General features: G+C 53.3%; 1 protein-coding gene across 1 annotated transcript; it reads left to right on the forward strand.

Moving 5' to 3' along the window:
- DDX25 (DEAD-box helicase 25) lies at positions 1-12,913 on the forward strand. The gene is made up of 12 exons (XM_081114107.1): positions 1-79; positions 675-741; positions 1,230-1,271; positions 2,137-2,272; positions 4,008-4,100; positions 4,188-4,290; positions 5,236-5,350; positions 6,747-6,924; positions 8,052-8,289; positions 9,522-9,684; positions 11,006-11,194; positions 12,668-12,913. The coding sequence occupies exons 1-12, from the start codon at positions 17-19 to the stop codon at positions 12,727-12,729; spliced, it is 1,449 nt and encodes a 482-aa protein (XP_080970233.1). The 5' UTR covers positions 1-16; the 3' UTR covers positions 12,730-12,913.
- The last annotated feature ends 7,862 nt before the right edge of the window (positions 12,914-20,775 follow it).

Consider the following 20,775-nt stretch of genomic DNA (forward strand, 5'->3'; position numbering starts at 1 on the left):
AGCGGCGATCGCAGCCATGGCGTCGTCACTTTGGGGAGGCGAACAGGGGGCGGCAGAGAGCGAGCACCTGAACAGCCACGTAACCGCCACTGACCCGGAGGGCAGAGGGGCGGGGGCCGGGGCTGCACCCCCAGGGGAGATCTGCGGGGCGGGGGGCGGGGGGCGGCGGGACTTGGGGAAGCCGTGAAGTGTCCAGTGGTGGAGGGGAGAGGTGCAGTGGCAAGGACTTGGAAGAAGACCCCGGAAAAGGAGACCCAGAGAGAGACAAGACCTTTGGATTGAAAGGGCAAAATGAAGACACCTGGCAGCCCCGGGAGGGCAAGCAGGTGGTAGTCCCAACCCGACCCCGAATTTTCTCCTCTCCCGCTTGGATCCTTAAGCCTCGCCAGCTTCCTCCCATCCATCCACCAACGCGCCTTCCTGCCACCATCCCTGGGTCGGGTGCGATCCCCCAAGGGACTGTCCCATTTAGAGTGGAGGGGCCGCAGACAGTCTCCCCCAGTTTTAGGGCAACTCATGCAGAACTGTTCCTGAAAGGAATCTGCACCCACCATTGCACAGGAAGCAGTATTGGGTGGTCTTTCCTGCGGCCCTGCCAGCTCCTGTTAGGGGTAGCATGGGGCTTCTTGAACTCCTGCTTGCTAATAGCGGTTGAAATCCGTGTCTTTCGCTAGTTTTCAAACCTCATCCACCCCCGGAAGAACCTTCGGGGAGTTAAGAATACTACAGTCCCAAACCTAGGTAAGTGCTGTAGGGTAAAGCAGACTGTTCTCAGTGAAAGACAGATGCGTTCCTCGTGTCCCTGGCAACTGATATACATTTGGCTCCCTTAATTTGGCATTCCAGCCCTCCAGTCTTTCTTTTTATGTAATTATTTTTTTACTGATTTCAGAGTGGAAGGGAGAGAGAGAAACATCAATGATGAGAGAGAATCATTGATCGGCTGCCTCCTGCATGCCCCCTACTGGGGATCCAGCCTGCAACCCCGGGCATGTACCCTTGACCGGAATCGAAACTGGGACCCTTCAGTCCATAGGCTGACGCTCTATCCACTGAGCCAAACCAGCCAGGGCTCTAGGTGCTCCAGTCGTTTTACCAACTCCTCCCCTCGACAACCCTTGCAGCCGGCGCACGCTGTGGAGTCGGCAAGAAAAGCTGGGATAAGAGACTTTACATTTCTGCTCAGCACTTAACCTTTACACCTGTTGTTTCTCTTCCATCCTTTTCAGATGATTCTATGAATAACACAGAAGAAGATGAAGTAGATGTAGGTAGGAGATACATTCATCTGCCTGTATCCACTGTCATTCTGCTTCAGCCACTCATGGCTGTCATAATGTGAACAGTGTATTGGAGGACTGTCGTTACTTCTCTGTCTTTATAAGGAGTGAATAAAAGGAGAAATACTAGATTAGGAGCGGGGTCTATTTCTAGAGGAAGCTGCGATGGAAAATGTAGGAATGGGCTAAGTCTTAGTGGTCGGCAAACTCATTAGTCAACAGAGCCAAATATCAACAGTACAATGATTGAAATTTCTTTTGAGAGCCACATTTTTTAAACTTAAACTATATACAGTGGGGCCTTGACTTACGAGTGTCCCGACTAACGAGTTTTTTGAGATACTAGCTGTCTCTCCGCCGATTTTTTGCATTGAGTTGATAGAGTAATTTGAGTTAACGAGCTCGGTCTCGGAACGAATTCAACTCGTAAGTCAAGGCCCCACTGTAGGTAGGTACATTGTTATTAACTTAATTAGGGTACTCCTAAGGCTTAGGAAGAGCCACACTCAAGGGGCCAAAGAGCCGCATGTGGCTCGCGAGCCACAGTTTGCCGACCACGCGCAGTTAGCCGCTAAGACTTTCCAGCTGGCAAGGAAAAATTAGGTCTGGTGTTGAGGGCTGTAGACTTGCTTGAAGTTAGAGGTTGGTATAGCAGCCGAGCATAAGAAACGGTCCTCGTGAAAAAAAAAAAAAAAAGAATTCTCAGCGCTGTGTCATTTTTTTGTTTGTTTGTTTTAGAAGAAAGAGTAGGAGCAGTTGCTTGATATACACGGAATGGAGGGAGCAATTATTAGCTGTCATTTAGGAAGCCTGAGTCCCCCCTGCAGTACCCCCTTTTTTATTCTTGCTTTCGTAGTGGATTTGGCTTCCAGTTCACTCTTAAACAAGTTAATCCGACAGTCCTTAGTAGAATCCAGTCATCGAGTCGAAGTCTTACAAAAGGATCCCAGCTCTCCACTCTACTCAGTGAAGACATTTGAAGAGCTACGCCTGTGAGTACTTTCACTCTGGGTGGGGAGATGCTGGGAAGCAGAGCACAGAACAAATTCACCTGCTACTCATAAAACCGCCAGGATCTCCTTTGTGTTTAATCAAATATTAAAATGAGACGCATACATTTTGCGTGCAACTGAAGTATAGCTCAGAGGGGAACACTGGAATTACCTGCATTGTTCAACAAATGGAGAACGTTTGTTTTTTAAAAATATATTTTTATTGACTTCAGAGAGGAAGGGAGAGGGAGAGGTAGAAACATCAATGATGAGAGAGAACCATTGACTGGCTGCCTCCTGCACACCCGCTACTGGGGATCAAGCCCGCAACCTGGGCATGTGCCCTGGCCGGGAATCGAACCCTGATCATCTGCTTCATGGGTCTGCATTCAACCACTGAGCAACACTGGCTGGATGAGAACATTTCTGATGGTAAAACATTTTCATCTTGCTGTGCTAAGGGAGACAGCTAAGCCGTATTACTGCTTCTCCATAGCAGAATACAGATAGGGGAACACTGATGACCCAGATACCCTCCCCCACCCCTTTAGATGAATTATCAGCTTTTCTCTTTCTAATTATATTTAGTTTCAAATGGCATTAAAATGAATATCTTTCCCAAATGGGTTTGCATTTCTTAGGGATTTGTCGGTTGGCATTAAGGAAATGTAGTTTACCGATACGGACTTACGTAAAGAGGAAAACTCCAAAATCCCAGTGTCCAGACATATTCTAAACGAGAGGAGAAGCCTACCTATGATTAAAAGCTGGCTGCCAGCCCTGGCTGATGTGACTCAGTTGGCTGAGCATCGTCCCGTGCCCCAAAAGGTTGCCGGTTCGATTCCCAATCAGGGCACCCAAAAGGAAAAAAGTAATCTACCGACTAACCTGCCAGTTAAGCACATCAAACCGTGTGTGCTATGGAAGATGGAAGTGTCCCAGCCCACTCCGCTTTTCCTCTCTCTAACATCTGTCATGAAACTCCAGGGAAAAAGCACTTAAAAATACTGGCTCAGAAGGACGAGGTGATAGTGTCTTCTGCTCTGAGCCAGAATTGACAAAAGAACCACCTAAATAGCTGGCCAGCATGGCTCAGTGGTTGAGCATTGACCTATGGGCCAGGAGGTTACCGTTCGATTCCCCACCAGGGCACATGCCCAGGTTGCGGGCTAGATCCCCCCTGGGGGACGTGCAGGAGGCAGCCAATCAATGATTCTCTCTCATCATCGATGTTTCTATCTTCCTCTCCCTTCCTCTCTGAAATAAATAAATAAATAGATATATATATTTTTTTAAGAATCACCTGAATAAATTTGTCTTCTCTGAAAATAGCGGTTAAAGCATCAAAACCTGTCATTCATTAAGAAGAATTAAATAATAAATGTCATGTAGTTTCCTGCTTATGTGGGAAAGAAAACTCTTTCAGGCAGATTGACATACTTCTGTCAGACCAGTTTTTTCTCTTTCACTTGTTTCAACGGAAGTCCAATGTTAGGTCCGGTGACTGTCCTCATCTTAGGCGTATGGCAGAGCTCCCTATTTTGGGGGTCCACCTGTGCAGGCAAGATTGTATATGTTTGGGGGTTGAGGTATAAATGATATATTCCTAAATCTTTTGTTGGAAGCTCAGTTACCAGGGGGCTTGCTTTGAAGGGCACCTCTCAAGTTTGCATTTCTGAGGCTACTCACCGATCCTGGACTGTTAAGTGTTAGATTTTTTTTTTTTTTTTGGCAGAAAGGAAGAGTTGCTAAAAGGGATCTATGCAATGGGGTTCAATCGACCATCCAAAATCCAGGAGATGGCGCTCCCTATGATGCTGGCACACCCGTGAGTTTCCGGGTGCCGTGTTCCCGCCGGGTCATTGTTAGTCTCTGATAGTCAGTCTGTGCCCACTGGTTCTCCTCTTTCCTACAGACCCCAGAACCTCATAGCTCAGAGCCAGTCTGGAACAGGAAAGACAGCTGCCTTTGTCTTGGCCATGCTGAGCAGGGTCGACGCCTCGGAACCCTTCCCACAGGTAAGGAGAGGCTGCGAGAAAGACGGGATTGCTTTCATTGTCAACGAGACTTCAGTAACAGACGATATTGCTGCAATGAGATGATAATTGAGAGTAGACATTCTTTCATAACATTACAGAGTATTGGGACAGCGATTGAGAGCACAGGCTTTGTAGTTTGGTTCCAATCCCAGCCCCTCTCCTTACCAGCTGAATGTCTTAGATGAGGTAGCACATCTCTCCGAGTCTGTCTCGTCTGTGACGGTAACATCTAGAAAGGCCTGGATCGTAGTTGTTCTGTTCACCCTGAATCCCAACACCATGCACAGCGCCTGGCTCAGAGAAACCACTCATTAAACACCGAATGAGTGAGTGAATGGATGAACGAATGAGTGAATGAATGAGTGAATGAATGAGTGAATGAATGGATGAATGAATGAGTGAATGAATGGATAAAGACTCACCTCACAGGATCATCATGCAGATTAAATGAATAGTTGCATTTTTAGCACCGTGCTTGGTAGGAGGTGAGTATTCTGCCAGGAATGTAGTCAAATCCAGCAGGGAACATTCTGGAAAGTGGCAGAATTTTCACAGCTGGCAGGAGGCGATGAGGACCCCACGCAAGCTGTGATTTGTTGTGTCACCCTCTTTTTTGATAGCCAGCCTCCTTTCATTCTATTCTCCCCCCACCAAAAAAGTGTGACCCCGTAACCCGTGTGTCTTCATGACCCTTCAGGGAGAGGGACCTTAAAGGCAGCTGTCTTTCCATCCTTCCGCTCCTTCTCCCCTCCCACACTCAGCATTCACCTCACATCTATGAGTCGCTAAACTGGATTCGATTCAAAATATTTGTATCCGACACAAACCTCCAGTTTCACTTCTGTGGCCCTCTCGGTACACATTTCAATTGTGCGTGAAATTTGCGTGACGGCCTACAGGGACCCCCTTCGCTCTCCCTCACAGTGCCTCTGCCTGGCTCCTACGTACGAATTGGCTCTGCAGACTGGCCGTGTGGTTGAACAGATGGGAAAATTCTGTGTGGATGTTCAAGTGATGTACGCCATTCGAGGGAACCCAAGTACGTGCCTTGCAGCCGGCCTTGGCCGGTGGTGTCAGCCCCGAGTCCACCGCTAACCAACATGTTCTATAACGTCTCTGCTTCCGTATCTCTAAAGTGGGGCCTGAGAGGCACCTGCCCACCGGGCTGGTGTCAGAGTGGAGCGCAGGGATATGGACAAAGCGCTGTGCACACGCCTGGCGCCCGAGGGCCCCCGTGTGCGCCGTCCCCACCTCCTGCAGGAGGACGCGTTTGCATAGTCTCTTCTCTGACGCTCACTTGTTTGGCGCAGGGCAGCTCTTACTGTTTAACTTTTTCGTTAGAGTATTGCGTGTGGGTAAGCAGGAAAAATACCTTTAAGACACAGATTAGGCGGTAAAAGTGTAAGTTGTTCTTCCTTGTTCCCCAAAAACTTGCTTCCAAAGGGAACTACGGTTCTGTTAACTGTCCTTTGTGGTGGTTTTCTTAATATATTTTTATTGATTTGAGAGACGGAGAGAGAGAGAGAGAGAGAGAGAGAGAAACATCAGTGATGAGAATCATTGACCGGCTGCTTCCTGCACACCCCCTCCTGGGGATGGAGCCTGCAACCAGGGCATATGCCCTGACCGGGAATCAAACCGTGACCTCCTGGTTCATAGATTGATGCTCAACCACTGAGCCATGCCGGCCGGGCAATTGACCTTTATTTTGTGATTTTTTTTTTTTTTAGAGTGATTACAAAAACCGGGATATTTTTTTCATAACAGTCACACACTTCCATGTTTTGGGCATCTTTCCATATCAGTCCATGTCGCCCTACTTCATGCTTTTGACCAGCTGCATAATACGTCATCATTTATGACACGTGACCTGCTGATAGACAGGGTGGTGGTTTTCCATGCGGGGAGGGTGCGTGGGGTTTTCACAGCTGTGCCAGTATTTCTGCAGGGTGGGTGGGCTTGCTGCGGTTGGCTTTTGAAATGAATCAGATATGCAGGGTATTATCATTGCCATAAAACCCGGGAACGTACTTAAAAACTCTGGGCATTTCAAAAGCACAGTGATCTCAGGGCTCGCGCTTGGACAGCCCTTAGGCCAGTGATGGCGAACTTAGGACACGCGTGTCAGAGGCGACACGCGAACTCATTCTTTTGGTTGATTTTTCTTTGTTAAATGGCATTGAAATATATAAAATAAATATCAAAAATATAAATCTTTGTTTTACTCTGGTTGCAAAGATCAAAAAATGTCTCTATGTGGCACGGCACCAGAGTTAAGTTAGGGTTTTTCAAAATGCTGACACGCCGAGCTCAAAAGGTTCGCCATCACTGCGCTTAGGGCTCAGGCAATGCACGTGGGGTCAGAGTCCTGTGTGGCTTTGCCCTGCGCCGTGGGCTGTGCCTCTGAAGGAACCCTGCAAACCCTCCTCTCCCAGTTCCCAGGAGCGTGGACATCACCCAGCAGATTATCATCGGCACTCCCGGGACTGTCCTGGACTGGTACTTCAAGCGGAAATTAATTGACTTGAGCAAGATCCGTGTGTTTGTCCTGGACGAAGCAGACGTGATGATCGCCACACAAGGGTTCTCAGATCAGAGCATTCGGATCCAGAGGTAATCCTCACCTCCACCCTCCCTCCCTGCGTCCTGTGTCCGGAGGAGAAACTGCCTCTGCCTGCTGCTCCTGCTTGGCTTACTGCTCGGTTCCCCACCTCCGTCACCTTCGAACAAAGACCCCGCCTCCTCAGGGCCTTCCGGCTGCTGTCATTTCCCACCTTCCTTCCCGACTGCTCTCCTTGTGCGCCCAGGGCTTACGTTATAGATCAATCCATAGACAGGCTTTGCTCCAGAATTTGCCAGTATTTTTTTTTTTTTAACTGGGAGCAAAGTCCTAAAGAGAATTTGTTGAAATCTGATAGATTTCAACCTACTGGAAGGTTGCGGTGGGCAGGTAAGGGCATAGAGAAGACATAACTGCGATCGGGAGCCTAGTAGTCTCGTTCCGACTTTGCCTGTAACGTCTGCGCTCTTTCTGCTGCAAACGCAGTGGGTCGTGGCCGCTGCTCTTTCGCTGCTGAGAGCTGGAGGCCCTGCATGGATGACCAGCCTCTGTTCCCTCCGTCTCGTGGAAGTCTGTGTGAGACGAGCCCCATAGCGGTGCCGGGACTCTCACTCCGGGCTCCGTGATTCTGCTTCCCCTAAAGACAACATCGGTGTGAAAAACTCAGGAAGCACATGCAAATTTTGCTCTCGAGCCCAGCCGGTGTGGCTCAGTGGTAGAGCGTTGACCTGCACCAAGAGGTCACTGGTTTGCTTCCCGGTCAAGGCACATGCCCAGGTTGCGGGCACCATCCCCGGCTGGGGAGGCGTGCAGGAGGCAGCTGATCGATGTTTCCCCTTTCATCGGTGTTTCTATCTCTGTCTCCCTCTCCCTTCCTCTCTCTCTAAAAAAAATATATATATATATCAATAAAAATATATTTAAAAAATTTTTAGCTCTTGAGCTTCACGCTCAGTCTACGTGGTTTTCCAAATTCTGGGTAGCAAGAGGGAGCAGGACGCATTGCTCTGTGCGTGGAGGTGCCGCTGGCTGTGGGCACACCTGTATGCTGACCCCCTGAGCAGGTGTGTCGGGGGCGGGGGGTGGCGCTGGTGGCAGCGGGCACGAAGCGCTCAAAGCTGCCTCCCCGGGTGAGTAGCACGGGTGGCAGGTCACAGCCTCCTTCCCGTCCCTCTCACAGGGCTTTGTCCTCCGAGTGCCAGATGCTCCTCTTCTCGGCCACCTTTGAGGACTCCGTGTGGCAGTTTGCGGGGCGAATCATTCCCGACCCCAATGTTATCAAGTTGCGGAAAGAGGAGCTGACCCTGAACAACATCCGGCAGTACTACGTGCTGTGCGAGGGCCGGAAGGACAAGTACCAGGCGCTGTGCAACATCTACGGCGGCATCACCATCGGCCAGGCCATCATCTTCTGCCAGGTGCCTGCCGAGACGCCTTCCGGGGCCCAGCCTCCTCCCTGCAGGCCGAGCGGGGACGGCGGCGCCCAGAGTGCGGTGTAGCCAGGCTCCGTGCTCGGCGCTTCCTGTACATGGTGTAGATCAATGTCCAGAGCAGCTCTGAGTAGAAATGATTTGTATTTTGTGGGTGGAGCTTAGGAAGAATAAGTAATGGGGTGGGACTTCTGTATGTTACAGCGAGGGCATCCTTGTGTTAGAGGGGTGGCTTCTGCCCCTCCCCCATGTGGGTTGATGTTGATGGTGGGGTTTTCCCAGACACCCTTTACCAGATTAAGAATGTTCTCCTCCCTCCCTAGCGTGCTGTGAGCGAAGCAGCCACTCAGCTCCTCACTGCTCACATCATGCTCCTTCTGTCTTCATTTTTACCTTTTGCTCCCTGACATCCCCAGCGTGCGTGTGTTCGTTTTACTTCCTCACTCCCACGTGGACACTGAGCCCCACGACAGCAGGGCCCATCTGTCTTGCTCCCCTAGCCCTGCCCTAGAGTGCCCGCCGGGCCCTGGCCCACACGTTTGTAGGATAAAGGAAACCTCAGCTCTGCCACGGGCCAACCATGAACCTGGGGCAGGGTCCTCATGTCTTCAAGGTTTTGTATTTTTTTTTTAATTTTTAAAAATGAAATTAGACAACTACTTTGTCAGATTATTGTGTGTAAATTTTTTATTTTATTTTCAAATAGATTTTTATTGATTTCAGAGAGGAAAGGAGAGGGAGGGAGAGAGAGAGAAACACCAAGGATGAGACTCCTTCATCGGCTGCCTCCTGCACGCCCCCTACTGGGGATCGAGCCCGCAACCCGGGCATGTGCCCTGACCGGGAATCGAACCATGACCTCCTGGTTCATAGGTTAACACTCAACCACTGAGCCACGCCGGCTAGGCCACGGGTAAAGATTTTAGAAACATGCCCGGCATGCATGGAGCACTTGGCGAGTCTGATGTAGTCATTACTACGTCATCTCATGTTGTCATTGCTCCAGCATGTGCGGGGCATGTCTCACATCCGTTTCGTGGCTGAGGAGCCACAGCTGAGAGGCTGAGAGGATGACACCCTTAGAAGCGCAGAATTCTGAGCCACACGCTCGTTCCTCCAGGCCAGCCCTTCCCGGCTCCAGCCCGCACCCATGGGCATGGTGAACACAGCCCGTCTGCTTTAACTCGGGGGGCTGTGCCGGGCTCTGCTTTCTCATGTAGACTCGTCGAAACGCCAAGTGGTTGACTGTGGAGATGATGCAGGATGGCCACCAGGTGTCTTTGTTGAGCGGAGAGCTGACCGTGGATCAGCGGGCTTCCATCATCCAGAGGTTTCGGGATGGGAAAGAGAAAGTTCTTATAACCACCAATGTCTGTGCCCGAGGTACGTGTGTGTGTGTGTGTGTGTGTGTATTTAAAGCCAAGTTTGTAGAGGTATAATTTATATCTGATAAAATTCACTCTTACGTATATGGCCCAATACATAGAATACAATGTACAGTTTACAATATATGAGTTTTGACAAACATAGAGAGTCCTGTACCCATCGCTGTAGTCAAAATACGGAACATTGGCCGTCTGCCCCTCAAAACTGAGCTGCTTGTCAGTCTCCGCCACTACTGGCCCCTGGCAACTACAGGTCAGATTTCTGTCTCCCTCTTGTCTCTTCCAGATACCATACAAATTAAATCCTACACTCGGCAGCCCTTGTGGCCCACTTCTTCCACTTGTCATAATGCTTTTGAGTTTATCAGAGCCGTTACAAGGATCCGTGGTTCGTGCCGTGTTCTTGCTAAGTGGTCTTCCACCGAATGGATGTACCATAGTTAGTGCACCCATTCATCCGCCGATGGCTATTTGGATGGTTTCCGGTTTGGGGCTACTTTGAATAAAGCTGTAATAAACATGCATGTGTAGGTCTTGTATAGACGTATGTTTCCATGTCCCTTGGACAAAACACCTAGGACGAGGATTTCTGGGTCATGTGGGAAGTGTATGTTTAGCTTTACAGCAGTGGTTCTCAACCTTCTGGCCCTTTAAATACAGTTCCTCATGTTGTGACCCAACCATAAAATTATTTTCGTTGCTACTTCATAACTGTAATGTTGCTACTGTTAATGAATCGTAATGTAAATATCTGATATGTAGGATGGCCTTAGGCGACCCCTGTGAAAGGGACGTTCGACCGCCAAAGGGGTCGCGACCCACAGGTTGAGAACCGCTGCTTTACAGGACGTGCCAAGGTTTTGTTCCCGAGTGGCTGCACCATTATTCATTTGCGCCAGCAGCGTAGGAGCGTTCCAGTTGCTCTGCATTCCTGTCAGCACTTGGTGTCGTCTTTTCCATTTTAGCCTTTCCAGGAGACGTTGTGTGGTATCTCGTGCTTCTAACTTGTGTTCCTAGTGACTAACGACGTTCATCTCTATGTGTTTTCAAGAGCAGGGACTTCCGACTTCCTCCTTCCCTCCTGTATCCTTGCCTAGACCCCCCTCCTCAAACCCTGCTCCCTCATTCATTCTTAGTTCAGCAAACAGAGCGGAGGACCTGCCCCGAGGGCTGAGCTTGGCGCTTTGGAAGAGTAGCCTGAGGAAGGCTGAGGTCCCTGCCTGGACCCTGGACTCTCTAGGCCAGCGTCGTCTTAACAGAAACGCTGGTATTGCTGGAAATGTCCTGTTCTGTGGTGCCCACTGTCTTTCGTCTTCCAGGGATCGATGTGAAGCAGGTCACGATTGTGGTGAACTTTGACCTCCCTGTGAACCAGTTGGAGGAGCCCGAGTATGAGACCTACCTCCACCGCATCGGGCGGACCGGACGCTTTGGGAAAAAGGGCCTCGCCTTCAACATGATCGAGGTCGATAAGCTGCCGCTGCTCATGAAGATCCAGGACCACTTCAGTGAGTAGCATCCCTCGAGGAAGGGGGGTGGGGGCTGGGGGCCGGCGCAGGTCGGCCGTGACGACGCGGGGCGTGGACCCCAGTCCCAAGGAGGGGATGGGAGGGGACAAGAGGCTTCCGATGCACAGAGCTCCCGCTGTGAGACAGTCGCTCCGCACATGGTCGTTAAGTAGAACGTTTTAAATCTGTGTGAGCTCAGGTCTTTAGACGCTATTGCTCATTCTGGGATCTGGAGCGGATTTTCATGTCCTGGAAAGAACCAACCTAAACCAGGTAGCAACGCCTTGGAGAGCATAGTCTGTCCCCGCTTCCTCTTTTACATTTTCCCTTTTTCTCGCCCTACCTACCAGCTAGGACAGCCCTGCGTTCTGAGGTCGGGGGCCCTTCCCCCGGACCCGTCTCAACTAGGCCAGCTCTGGGCTGGCAGGGTGCCCTCTGAGGAAACTCCAGGGGTGATGTCCCTGAGATGGCCCCTTGTCAGTGACCCCCCCCAGGCCCCGAAGCCCATGGGGACGCTGGGGAGCAGGGGAAGAGGAACCTCTCACCGTTTAGGACAGCGCCCCTGACCCTCGGTGAGAAGCAGTGGGCACCCCCCGGGGACACGCACAGAGGCACACGTGTGCAGTTTGGAATATTAAGTGTAAAGGGTTTGCAGACGGCCCTGGCCGGTCAACTCAGTGGTCAGAGCACCAGCCCAGGGACCAACGGGTTTCGGGCTAGAGTTCCAGTCAGGGGCGTGTACTCGATTGCAGGTTCGATCCCTGGCCCTGGTTGGGGTGCATGTGGGAGGCAACCAGTCGATGTGTGTCTCTCACACTGACTTTACTCTCTCCCCTCCACCCTCCCTCCTACTCTTTCTCTAAAGATCAATGGAAGAAAACATTCCCAGGTGGGAATCACACACACACACACACACACACACACACACACACACACACAATAAGGGGTTCGCAGACTGGCCGCAGCACATGGTGGACCCTTCAGGGACGCTGACTCAGCACCCTGTGTTAGGGTGGGGGCGGGGAGAACCATTCAGATCCACCGTTGCTGTGTGAGCTCCTGCAGACCTCGTCTGGGGAAGTGACTCAGCGGAGGAGCCTTAGTCCCTCCCTCTCCCTGCGGCCACCCACTGACCCCTGGGGCTCAGCAGACCCCTTCCCGCCCCTCGCATGGGCGCGGCCTTTTTCTGCCCCCCCCCCCCCCCGACCTGGCGCTCTGTTGCCTGGTGCCTAGGATGCTGCTTCAGGGGGTCCCGGTGGCTGTTTAGATGCCACCCCCTGCTCTCCGGAGCTAGAGAGCGCTCCTGCCCCCAGGCTCTCCACACAGGGTGTCGCAGGAGCGCACCTTCCCGGGGGTCCCCGTCTTCAGAGTCGAGGTGCCGTCCCTCCTCAGTGCTGCAGTGGGCCCGGAGCGGGATGGGGGGCCATGGCGTGCGGCCCGGGGTCAGGCTGGGGTGCCCCCTCGTTCTTTCAGACAGCAGCATTAAGCAGCTCAACCCGGAAGACATGGACGAAATCGAAAAGATCGACTGCTGAAGGGGGACCCTGGTCGTTTGTGACAGGGGCTTAAAGGCAGCTTTTTTATGTTGAGGCTTTTTTCAAAGTGAAATTGTTACCTTTGGCAAAATAAACGGGCAGCCTTCCTTTTAAAGACCCGAAGTCTTTTTGAAACCACGTCTGGAGATTTTTTTTTTATTATTTAAATAAAAAGGCAGCAGTGTCTCCTGCTCTCATCTTTTCCTAAGGCAACCGCCCTTGTGTGGGCCCCTGGGGTGTTTCTGGATTTCGATGCAGTGGTTCTCAACCTTCCTAACGCCGCGACCCTTTCATACAGTTCCTCATGTTGTGGTGACCCCCCCAACCATAAAATTGTTTTCGTTGCTACTTCATCACTGTCATGTTGCTACTGTTAGGGATCGTCATGTAAATATCTGATATGCAGGATGTATTTTGGCGACCCCTGTGAAAGGGTCGTTCGACCCCCAGGTTGAGGACCGCTGGTTTAGAGCATGAGCAGACAGATCATCCCTCTTGTGAGCCTCTCACGACACCACAAGGAGGCAGCAGAGCTCTGTTTGACTGTGCTGGGGATTGGAGCTGGTAGCGCATGACAAGCCGCACGTGGTCAGTCCCCTGGGCAAGCACGCTGGGCGCCACACACACACACACACACACACACACACACACACGCTGAAACCTTTACAAAGTAAAGCAACGTGGAAGCGAGAACATTCTGCTTTTCTAATGTCTTAGCTGACATACACCATTCAAAAGGTTTTCCTATTTTTGCTCCTGAATGCCTTCCAGGGTAGAGAAGGTTTCATCCACCCTCGGTTACTTAATGGTCCCTGGACTGTGGCCCCTCAGAGGCATGGCTTACAAGCAGGCAGGTGGGGTGGGGTTGGGGGGAGAGGGGGAGGAGCCTTATTTAAAAAGTAAGGTTTCAGGGAGCCCGAGGTTTTGCTTTTAAGGACTGTATTACAGGGTGTGTCTGAGAATCCCGGACATTTCCCTGCAAGCCCCATCGCGATGCGTTTTATTTCTCACATTTGCTCCTCAAAAGCCAACCCGGATGCTTGAGAGAACGGGGACATGGGTGCGCCCCCAGCAAGCCGGAGCGGGTTTGCAGCCGGAGCCGGGCCGCTCTGTCCCAGGCCGCCCCCGGCAGCCTCACCCCGACGCGGGGGGTGCTCCCAGATCTCTCTCTCGATGTATTCCACATGCACGTCTCCCTGCCTAGGTTTTATCCCCACGAGCAGGACGCGGGAATACACGGAAGTCCCTCCGCAGCACTGTTGATTGTGTGCCCGCCTGCTCCCAAACGCCAGGGAAAGGGAGATGCAATGCTATCCTCATCTCAGAACTCGGAGTCCGGCAGCAGCGACGGGATGAGCCAGGGCTACCAGGGTCGGTGTGCAGGCCGCAGTGGAGCGCAGAGGAGGGACGCCTGCCACCCTCCGGGCAGCTTCCAGAGGGCACTGCATCTCCTTCCACCAAGGGGACTGCACTCATCGTGCCTTCTCACCGCGCGGGTCCCCCAAGGCGGTGCTCCAGATCCGGCTCGCAGCCAGGGTTGCCTGGAGAGCTCGGGAGAAGCACAGAATCCTCCCCCACCCCAACACGCTCAGAGGGCAGAGCCCAGACACGCACGACTGTGACGCCTGTGACGGAGCCCCAAGCGCAGGCGGAGCAGCAGGTAAGAGAGGAGGAGACACGGAGGCAAAGAAGGCCCGTGATGGAGTCTGCAACCAGCGGGGCCGCCCCTCTGAATGTCCACCTGGGTTCTCCTGGCACTGCTTCTCTCGGCCGTGGTCGGCCTTGTCCACTCAGTACGCACCCCCGGCCCAGTGCCGGGCACACAACAGGCACTCAGGGAATGCTGTTCTTTTAAGAAATAGATATTTTTATTGATTTTACTGTTTTTGTTTGTTTTTTTTTAAATATATTTTATTGATTTTTTACAGAGAGGAAGGGAGAGGGATAGAGAATAAGAAACATCGATGAGAGAGAAACATCAATCAGCTGCCTCCTGCACACCTCCTACTGGGGATGTGCCCGCAACCCAGGTACATGCCCTTGACCGGAATTGAACTCGGGACCCCTCAGTCCGCAGGTCGACGCTCTATCCACTGAGCCAAACCAGTCAGGGCTGATTTTACTGTTTTGTTTATTGTCCTGACTCCTCCCATCAGAATGTAAGTCCCATGAAGACACGGGTCTTTGTTTTGTTTTTCTACGGTGTCTCTAGTTCCCAGACACATAATAGATGTTTGATAAACATTTTTTGTTAATATCTTTATTGATTTCAGAGGAAGGAAGAGGGAGAGAGATAGAAACATCAATGATGAGAGAGAATCGGCTGCCTCCTGCACACCCCACACTGGGGATCAAGCCCGCAACCCGGGCATGTGCCCTGACCGGGAATCGAACCGTGACCTCCTGGTTCATAGGTCGACACTCAACCCCTGAGCCACCGCAGCCGGGCATGAATGTTGTTCTTGAGTGACTATTCCTCCGGCATCTCTTCGTCCACCACCGTTCTCCCCCGAGGCTGTCCGTCCTAGAATTGAACCCCAGTTACGTGGTGCAGGATGAATGAACTTGGGAAGCGTGTTGGGCTGCTTTGCAGCCTTAGCCTATGAGAACGAAGTTGGACTTTTCCATCACGCTCAGCTCAGCTCAGCGTTGGGGGGACGGGGAGTGAGTGTCCTAAATAAAACTGTCCCCCTCACAGCATCTTCGGTCATTTCCACTGGGCGGCCGTTCCCACGGGGTCTGCAAACAGTGGGCATTCCTCCGCCGTGCCCTTTGCCCCCTCCTCACATCCCTTTGTCTCCCGGCCCAGGAGCCCCAGAGCCCCGTGTCCTGGGTGCCACAGCTGTCTCCACACCAACTGTCCACTTGATGTGTCAACAACCCGAAGACCGCTTTGCAGGGGGCAGCTCCTGGCTGGGAACTGCAAGGGCTCATCCTACAGCCTCGATGGCCTGGCCCAGGTCTTCTCACCCCATCGAGGCCGTCCCAGGAAGGAGCCCATGGAGACGCGGAAGAGCCGATGACCTCAGCGCATCTGTGTGTGGCTTCATCAGCTGTGTGTTCCTTGGCACCGAGCCCTAAGCCAGACCCATCGGGTTTGTGTTGGCCCGTTCAGCACTGTGAGCGCATTGACATTCACGGTGACGTGGAGCAGGCTGTGATTCCCAGGGGGAGCTGGGAGGGAGCCCCTGCGCCATGTGGGGCGCTGGCTCTGCAGCAGCCGTGAATCATGGGGAAGGCCAGGCATCGGCCCTGGCCTGGTAGGATGTCTGACAGCCCTTCTCAAGAGGCGTCATTGCTTCTGGTCGTGAGAATGTGAGGACCGCCCCCCTCAGCACAGCTCGGCCCCAGGAAAGCTGCGAGCGATCTGCACACGGGCTCCACAGAGGATTGGGGGGAGGAGGGGTGAAGGGAGCAGCACCTCTCTAGACACTGGGGAGAGAGGCCCATTGTGGCCAGTCTTGGTTTTGCTCAATTCCTTTTTTTAAAATAATTTTTTTTTTAGTGATTTCAGAGATGAAGGGAGGGAGAGAGAGAGAGAGAGAAACATCAATGATGAGAAGGAATCATGGATCAGCTATCTCCTGCATGCCCCACACTGGGGATCAAGCCCAAAACCTGGGCATGTGCACTGACAGGGAATCAAACTGTGACTTCCTGGTTCATAGGTGGACGCTCAACCACTGAACCACACTGGCCAGGCAAGTCTCCTTCCCTTTGATCCAAGGAGGGCCCGGACCCAAAAGAGGACCCGAGTGGAGATAGCACAGCTGCTGGTACAGAGGCTGAGGTGCCAGTCCAGAGCAGGGACCGCTCCCCGGGCGGCACTCTGCCCTCTGAGATCCAGGGCCTCCGTCGCTCCCGCCTGCTGCTGTCCAGACAGCCGGTGCCTGCTGACCCCGAGGGCACCTGGCCCCAGTGGGTGGCCACATGTCAGTGTTCCAGAGCGACCAGCTGAAGGGTCGGGTCCTCTTAGGTCACACGCCTCGCTCCTACCCTCCAGCACTTTATTTTGTTGCCTCCTGATACCGCCTTTATCGTACTACATCCGCACACCTAGGCCCATATACTAGGGTTCTGTGTCTACTTAATTCCAGCTTATCCTTGTGCCAGTACCACAGTTCTAAGTACAGTGGGGCCTTGACTTACGAGTGTCCCAACTAACGAGTTTTTGAGATACCAGCTGTCTCTCGGCCAATTTTTTGCATTGAGTTGATAGAGTGATTTGAGTTAACGAGCGCCTTAACGAGCTCGGTCTCAGAACGAATTAAACTCGTAAGTCAAGGCCCCACTGTATTCTTGTTATGTGATGCGTATTAAGGACTTCTTCCTCCTCTTGGTTACGTTAATTCTTTATTTTTTAAAAAATATCATTGCCATTTTTATTTCCCAAAGATTGATTGCAGGTCCATGTTATCAACTTCCCAAACCCTCTGGATTTTCATTTGACTGCATCCACTTGGCAGGAACCATGTATTCAGTCCAGACGTTAGTTTGTGGGGAAGTGATTGCTTTAAATATTTAATCACCTGGTAGGCTCTTTCCTGACTCAGAAAAGTCAGGAGGCAGCCTGGGAGCAAAGGCACAGGGGTCGGCACGCGGGGCCTGGAGGCCGCGGGCGGAAGGGAGGTTCCATGGTGAGGCCGTCTCAGCCCGGTACCGGGGTGGGCCCTGTGGCCCACGTGCTGCCTCATCTCCCAGAGTGAGGGCAGTGGTGTGTCCGGGAGGGGCCCAGAGACCGGGTGCCAGCCCCCCTCCAGTGTCACTAGCCCGGGCTGTGCCAGGACAAGGTCAACCCACCTGCCATGGCCTCGTCTCCCAAGGTCCCTCCCAGCCCTCAGACCCCTCTCATCTCTGCTTCGTCTGGTGGAGCCACGGACGTGTGTTCCTGCCTCACCTGTAACGGACCCTGAGGTGGGAGCAGAGACCCTTCCTGGTCCTGCTCTCGGCCGGGCCCAGCACCCAGCCCCTGCCCAGCACCACAGAGGTGTCCCTGCCGTGGGGAGAGGGAAGGAAGGGATTGTGCACCCGCTTCTGGAAGAGCCATGTCTTGCCGATGAGGCTCAGAGCACCTACCTCAGCCTGCAGTGTGCACACAACGCGGGGGAACCAGTTAAACCGCAGCTTCGGGGGAACTGGCCTGGGCGGCACAGGCTCATCGCCTGCAGGCCACACTCGGTGAGAATTCTTCATTGAAGAAAAGGGGAGGTGGGGGCACAGGGGCCACAAGAGTACTGGTCGCAATTATGCTTTAAACGTATGTGGATAGCCCTGACCCGTTTGGCTCAGTGGATAGAGCGTTGGCCTGAGGACTGAAGGGTCCTCGGCTTGAATCCGGTCAAGGGCATGTGCCTCGATCCCTGGCCCCCATCGGGGTATGTGCAGGAGGTCAACCAGCCGATGTGTCTCTCTCACTTCAATGTTTCTCTCGGTGTCTCTCCCCCTTCCCTTCCACGCTCTCTAAAAAAATCAATGGAAAACTATCCTCGGGTGAGGATTAACAACAACACAGATGTGTAGAGACAAGAAACTTGGAGGCACAAAACCATCTGACACAGTAGAGAGACAGTAAGGCGGTGGGCGACTTTCTTCCCCATATTTGCTGCTTTACAGAGTTTGCAAACAATAAACGCTTAAGGAAATGTCTCCGTGAAGGGACACCCACACACTGCTCCCCATCCTGCCGCCCCTCGGCCGCGATGCCACCGCCCTGTCCCTTCTCCGCCTGGCTCTGCGGCCTCAGGCAGGGATCCTCTCTGGCCGGAGAGTGTCCGGCAGCCGCTTGGGTTTGGTCTGGTCTAGAAACATCTGAGGCTGTACCCACGACCCAGGGGGTGAGATGCGACCAGCGGCCCCACCCCTGGTGCCGATGCCACCTTCAGAGAAGCGAGAGAACCCTCATTCCTCGCCCAGGGTCACCCCCAGCCAGGCCAAGTGGCCGGGACGCCCTCGCGCCCACCGAGCGCGAGCGCTAAGGCAAGCTCTGGGGTAAAAAGTTTGCCTTTCTTACTCGAAGAATTCTTATGAGGCCGCAGCGTTGACACGTTTGTCATTCCCAGAATCTGCTGACACCCTCCCCCTCCTCCCGGGCCTGGGCCGAGGCAGGAAAACTGTCCTGGGCAGGCAGCGAGGCCTATCCAAGGTGTTTGGCACGACTCTGTGCCGGGAAAGATTTATGTCTCTGTTCTCTGGCACTGCCTGGCGTGAGCTCACTTAAAACAACCGAATAAATGAGTTCACTTTATCCTGTCAAATGGAGCCGAGGGCGGCCTGGTACCAGCTGGGGTCCCCGGGGACCCCGAGGCCGCGCTCATGTCTCCGTCGCTTGTGCTGAGCTCAGCGGGTTTTATGTCTGTCTGAGGTCATCGGAACAGGAGGGCAGGGGGCGGCCGCGGGATGAATGGCGCGATGGGGTCTGGAAGCCTGGCTCCAGGGCTTTACTGAAGGCCCCCGCTCCCCCCTCCCCCGCTCCCCCTGCCAAGGTCGGCCTGACCTCCTGGGATGGGCTCTCCCGGATGGACAGGTTCTCAGGTTCATAGGGTGTGTGTTTTCCTTTCTTGTTAGGTAGACTTTGTCTTTCCTGCTGCCCACTACATTAAGACTAGGCCCATTGCCCGGCCAGCGTGGCTCAGTGGTTGACGCATCGACCTATGAACCAAGAGGTCACGGTTAGATTCCCGGTCAGGACACATGCCCGGACACATGATACTCCTTCTCGTCCATTTTCTGTCTCTCTATCCCTCTCCTTTCCTCTCTCTCTAAAAATCGATAAAAACATTTAAAAAAAAAGGAAAAAAAAAAGACCAGGCCCATTCAGACAGGGCCTATTGCTCTGGAAAAAGGAACATGCATTCTGTCCTGCGTGGGTTTTTCTGGGCCGGGCTGCTCAGACGGGCTCGGTCTCAGGATTCACCCGGAGGCGTGGTTCTGACCTGAGCAGCGTGATTGGAAAGTGACAGCTGCCCCAGAGGGAAGGGCTGCGTGCCTTCCCGGGGCAGAGGGGAGCTGGCAAGGTAGGCCTTGCCCCGCCCCCCCCGCCCCCCCACTCTCCCACCTGGGACTGTCTTCTTCCTCCCAGAGCCTTGGTACCACGCATGTATGGTCATGTATCCTGAACGCAATTTAACTAAAAATAGAACCAGTTTGATGTGCTGGTTATATTTTTTCAACATGCACTGACTAAAGCATAAACGTTAGGAAGACAGACGGTCACCCATGCATCCTGTTGCAGGCGCCCGACCGCGTGCCCCTTGGTCAGGGTGCTGCTGAGGGAGAGGCCAGGTTGAGAGGCACTTAAGTTATTTTCCGTGTTTGAGTTTTGGTGATTCTGTAGCTCCAGGAAGAGTGGCGTTGTGGAGAGATGCCTTTTTTTCTGGTGTCCAGAGGGGTTCCTGGTACAGCTGAGAGGTGACAGGAAAGAGAAACTGCGGCCGAGTTTGGAGCTGGGGGGGAGGGTAGACACCCCACTGGAGGACGGGTCTTTTGGGAGAGGCGTGGAGACGGGAGAGAGAAGATATGGCCCGAGAAGAAGGCAGACCAGCGGCCCTTGAAGAATTCACTCGGCCCTGCCCTGCCCTTCTCCCGGCAGCAGCCCGAGAACAGCCCCATCTGCCCCAGGGCCGGCCAGGGACTTCCCCGGGGCCCCTCGGCCCCCAGGCCCCTGTCCCTCTCGCTTCCCAGCCCAGAGCAAGCTCTGCTGTGATGGCTGCTCACGCAGGCCCTGCTGACAGCCCAGGCTGCGTGGACTCCTCAGGAGGAGCTGGGCCTGGGGAACGGCCCACCGGCTCCTCATTTCCATCAGGTCTGTGCAGAGATTGGAAGCAGCTGTGGGCCTTGGCTGCCAGCGCAGAGCCCGCGGGGATGTGGTGTTTGGTGGAGGTGGTTGCGATGGGGGCACCAGCGCAGGATCTGAGGGGCTTTGCCACCTGAAGGCTGACAAACCAAAGAGCTCAGCTCAGGGCTGGCTCCTGCCTGAAACGCCGGGCTTGGGGGTTGGGGGGTGAGGGTGGGGGTTTGGGGGGTGGGGTGCTCTGGAGGAGCGGACTC

This window comes from Myotis nattereri (genome assembly GCF_964212035.1).
Source record: "Myotis nattereri genome assembly, chromosome: 19".
NCBI lineage: Eukaryota > Metazoa > Chordata > Mammalia > Chiroptera > Vespertilionidae > Myotis > Myotis nattereri.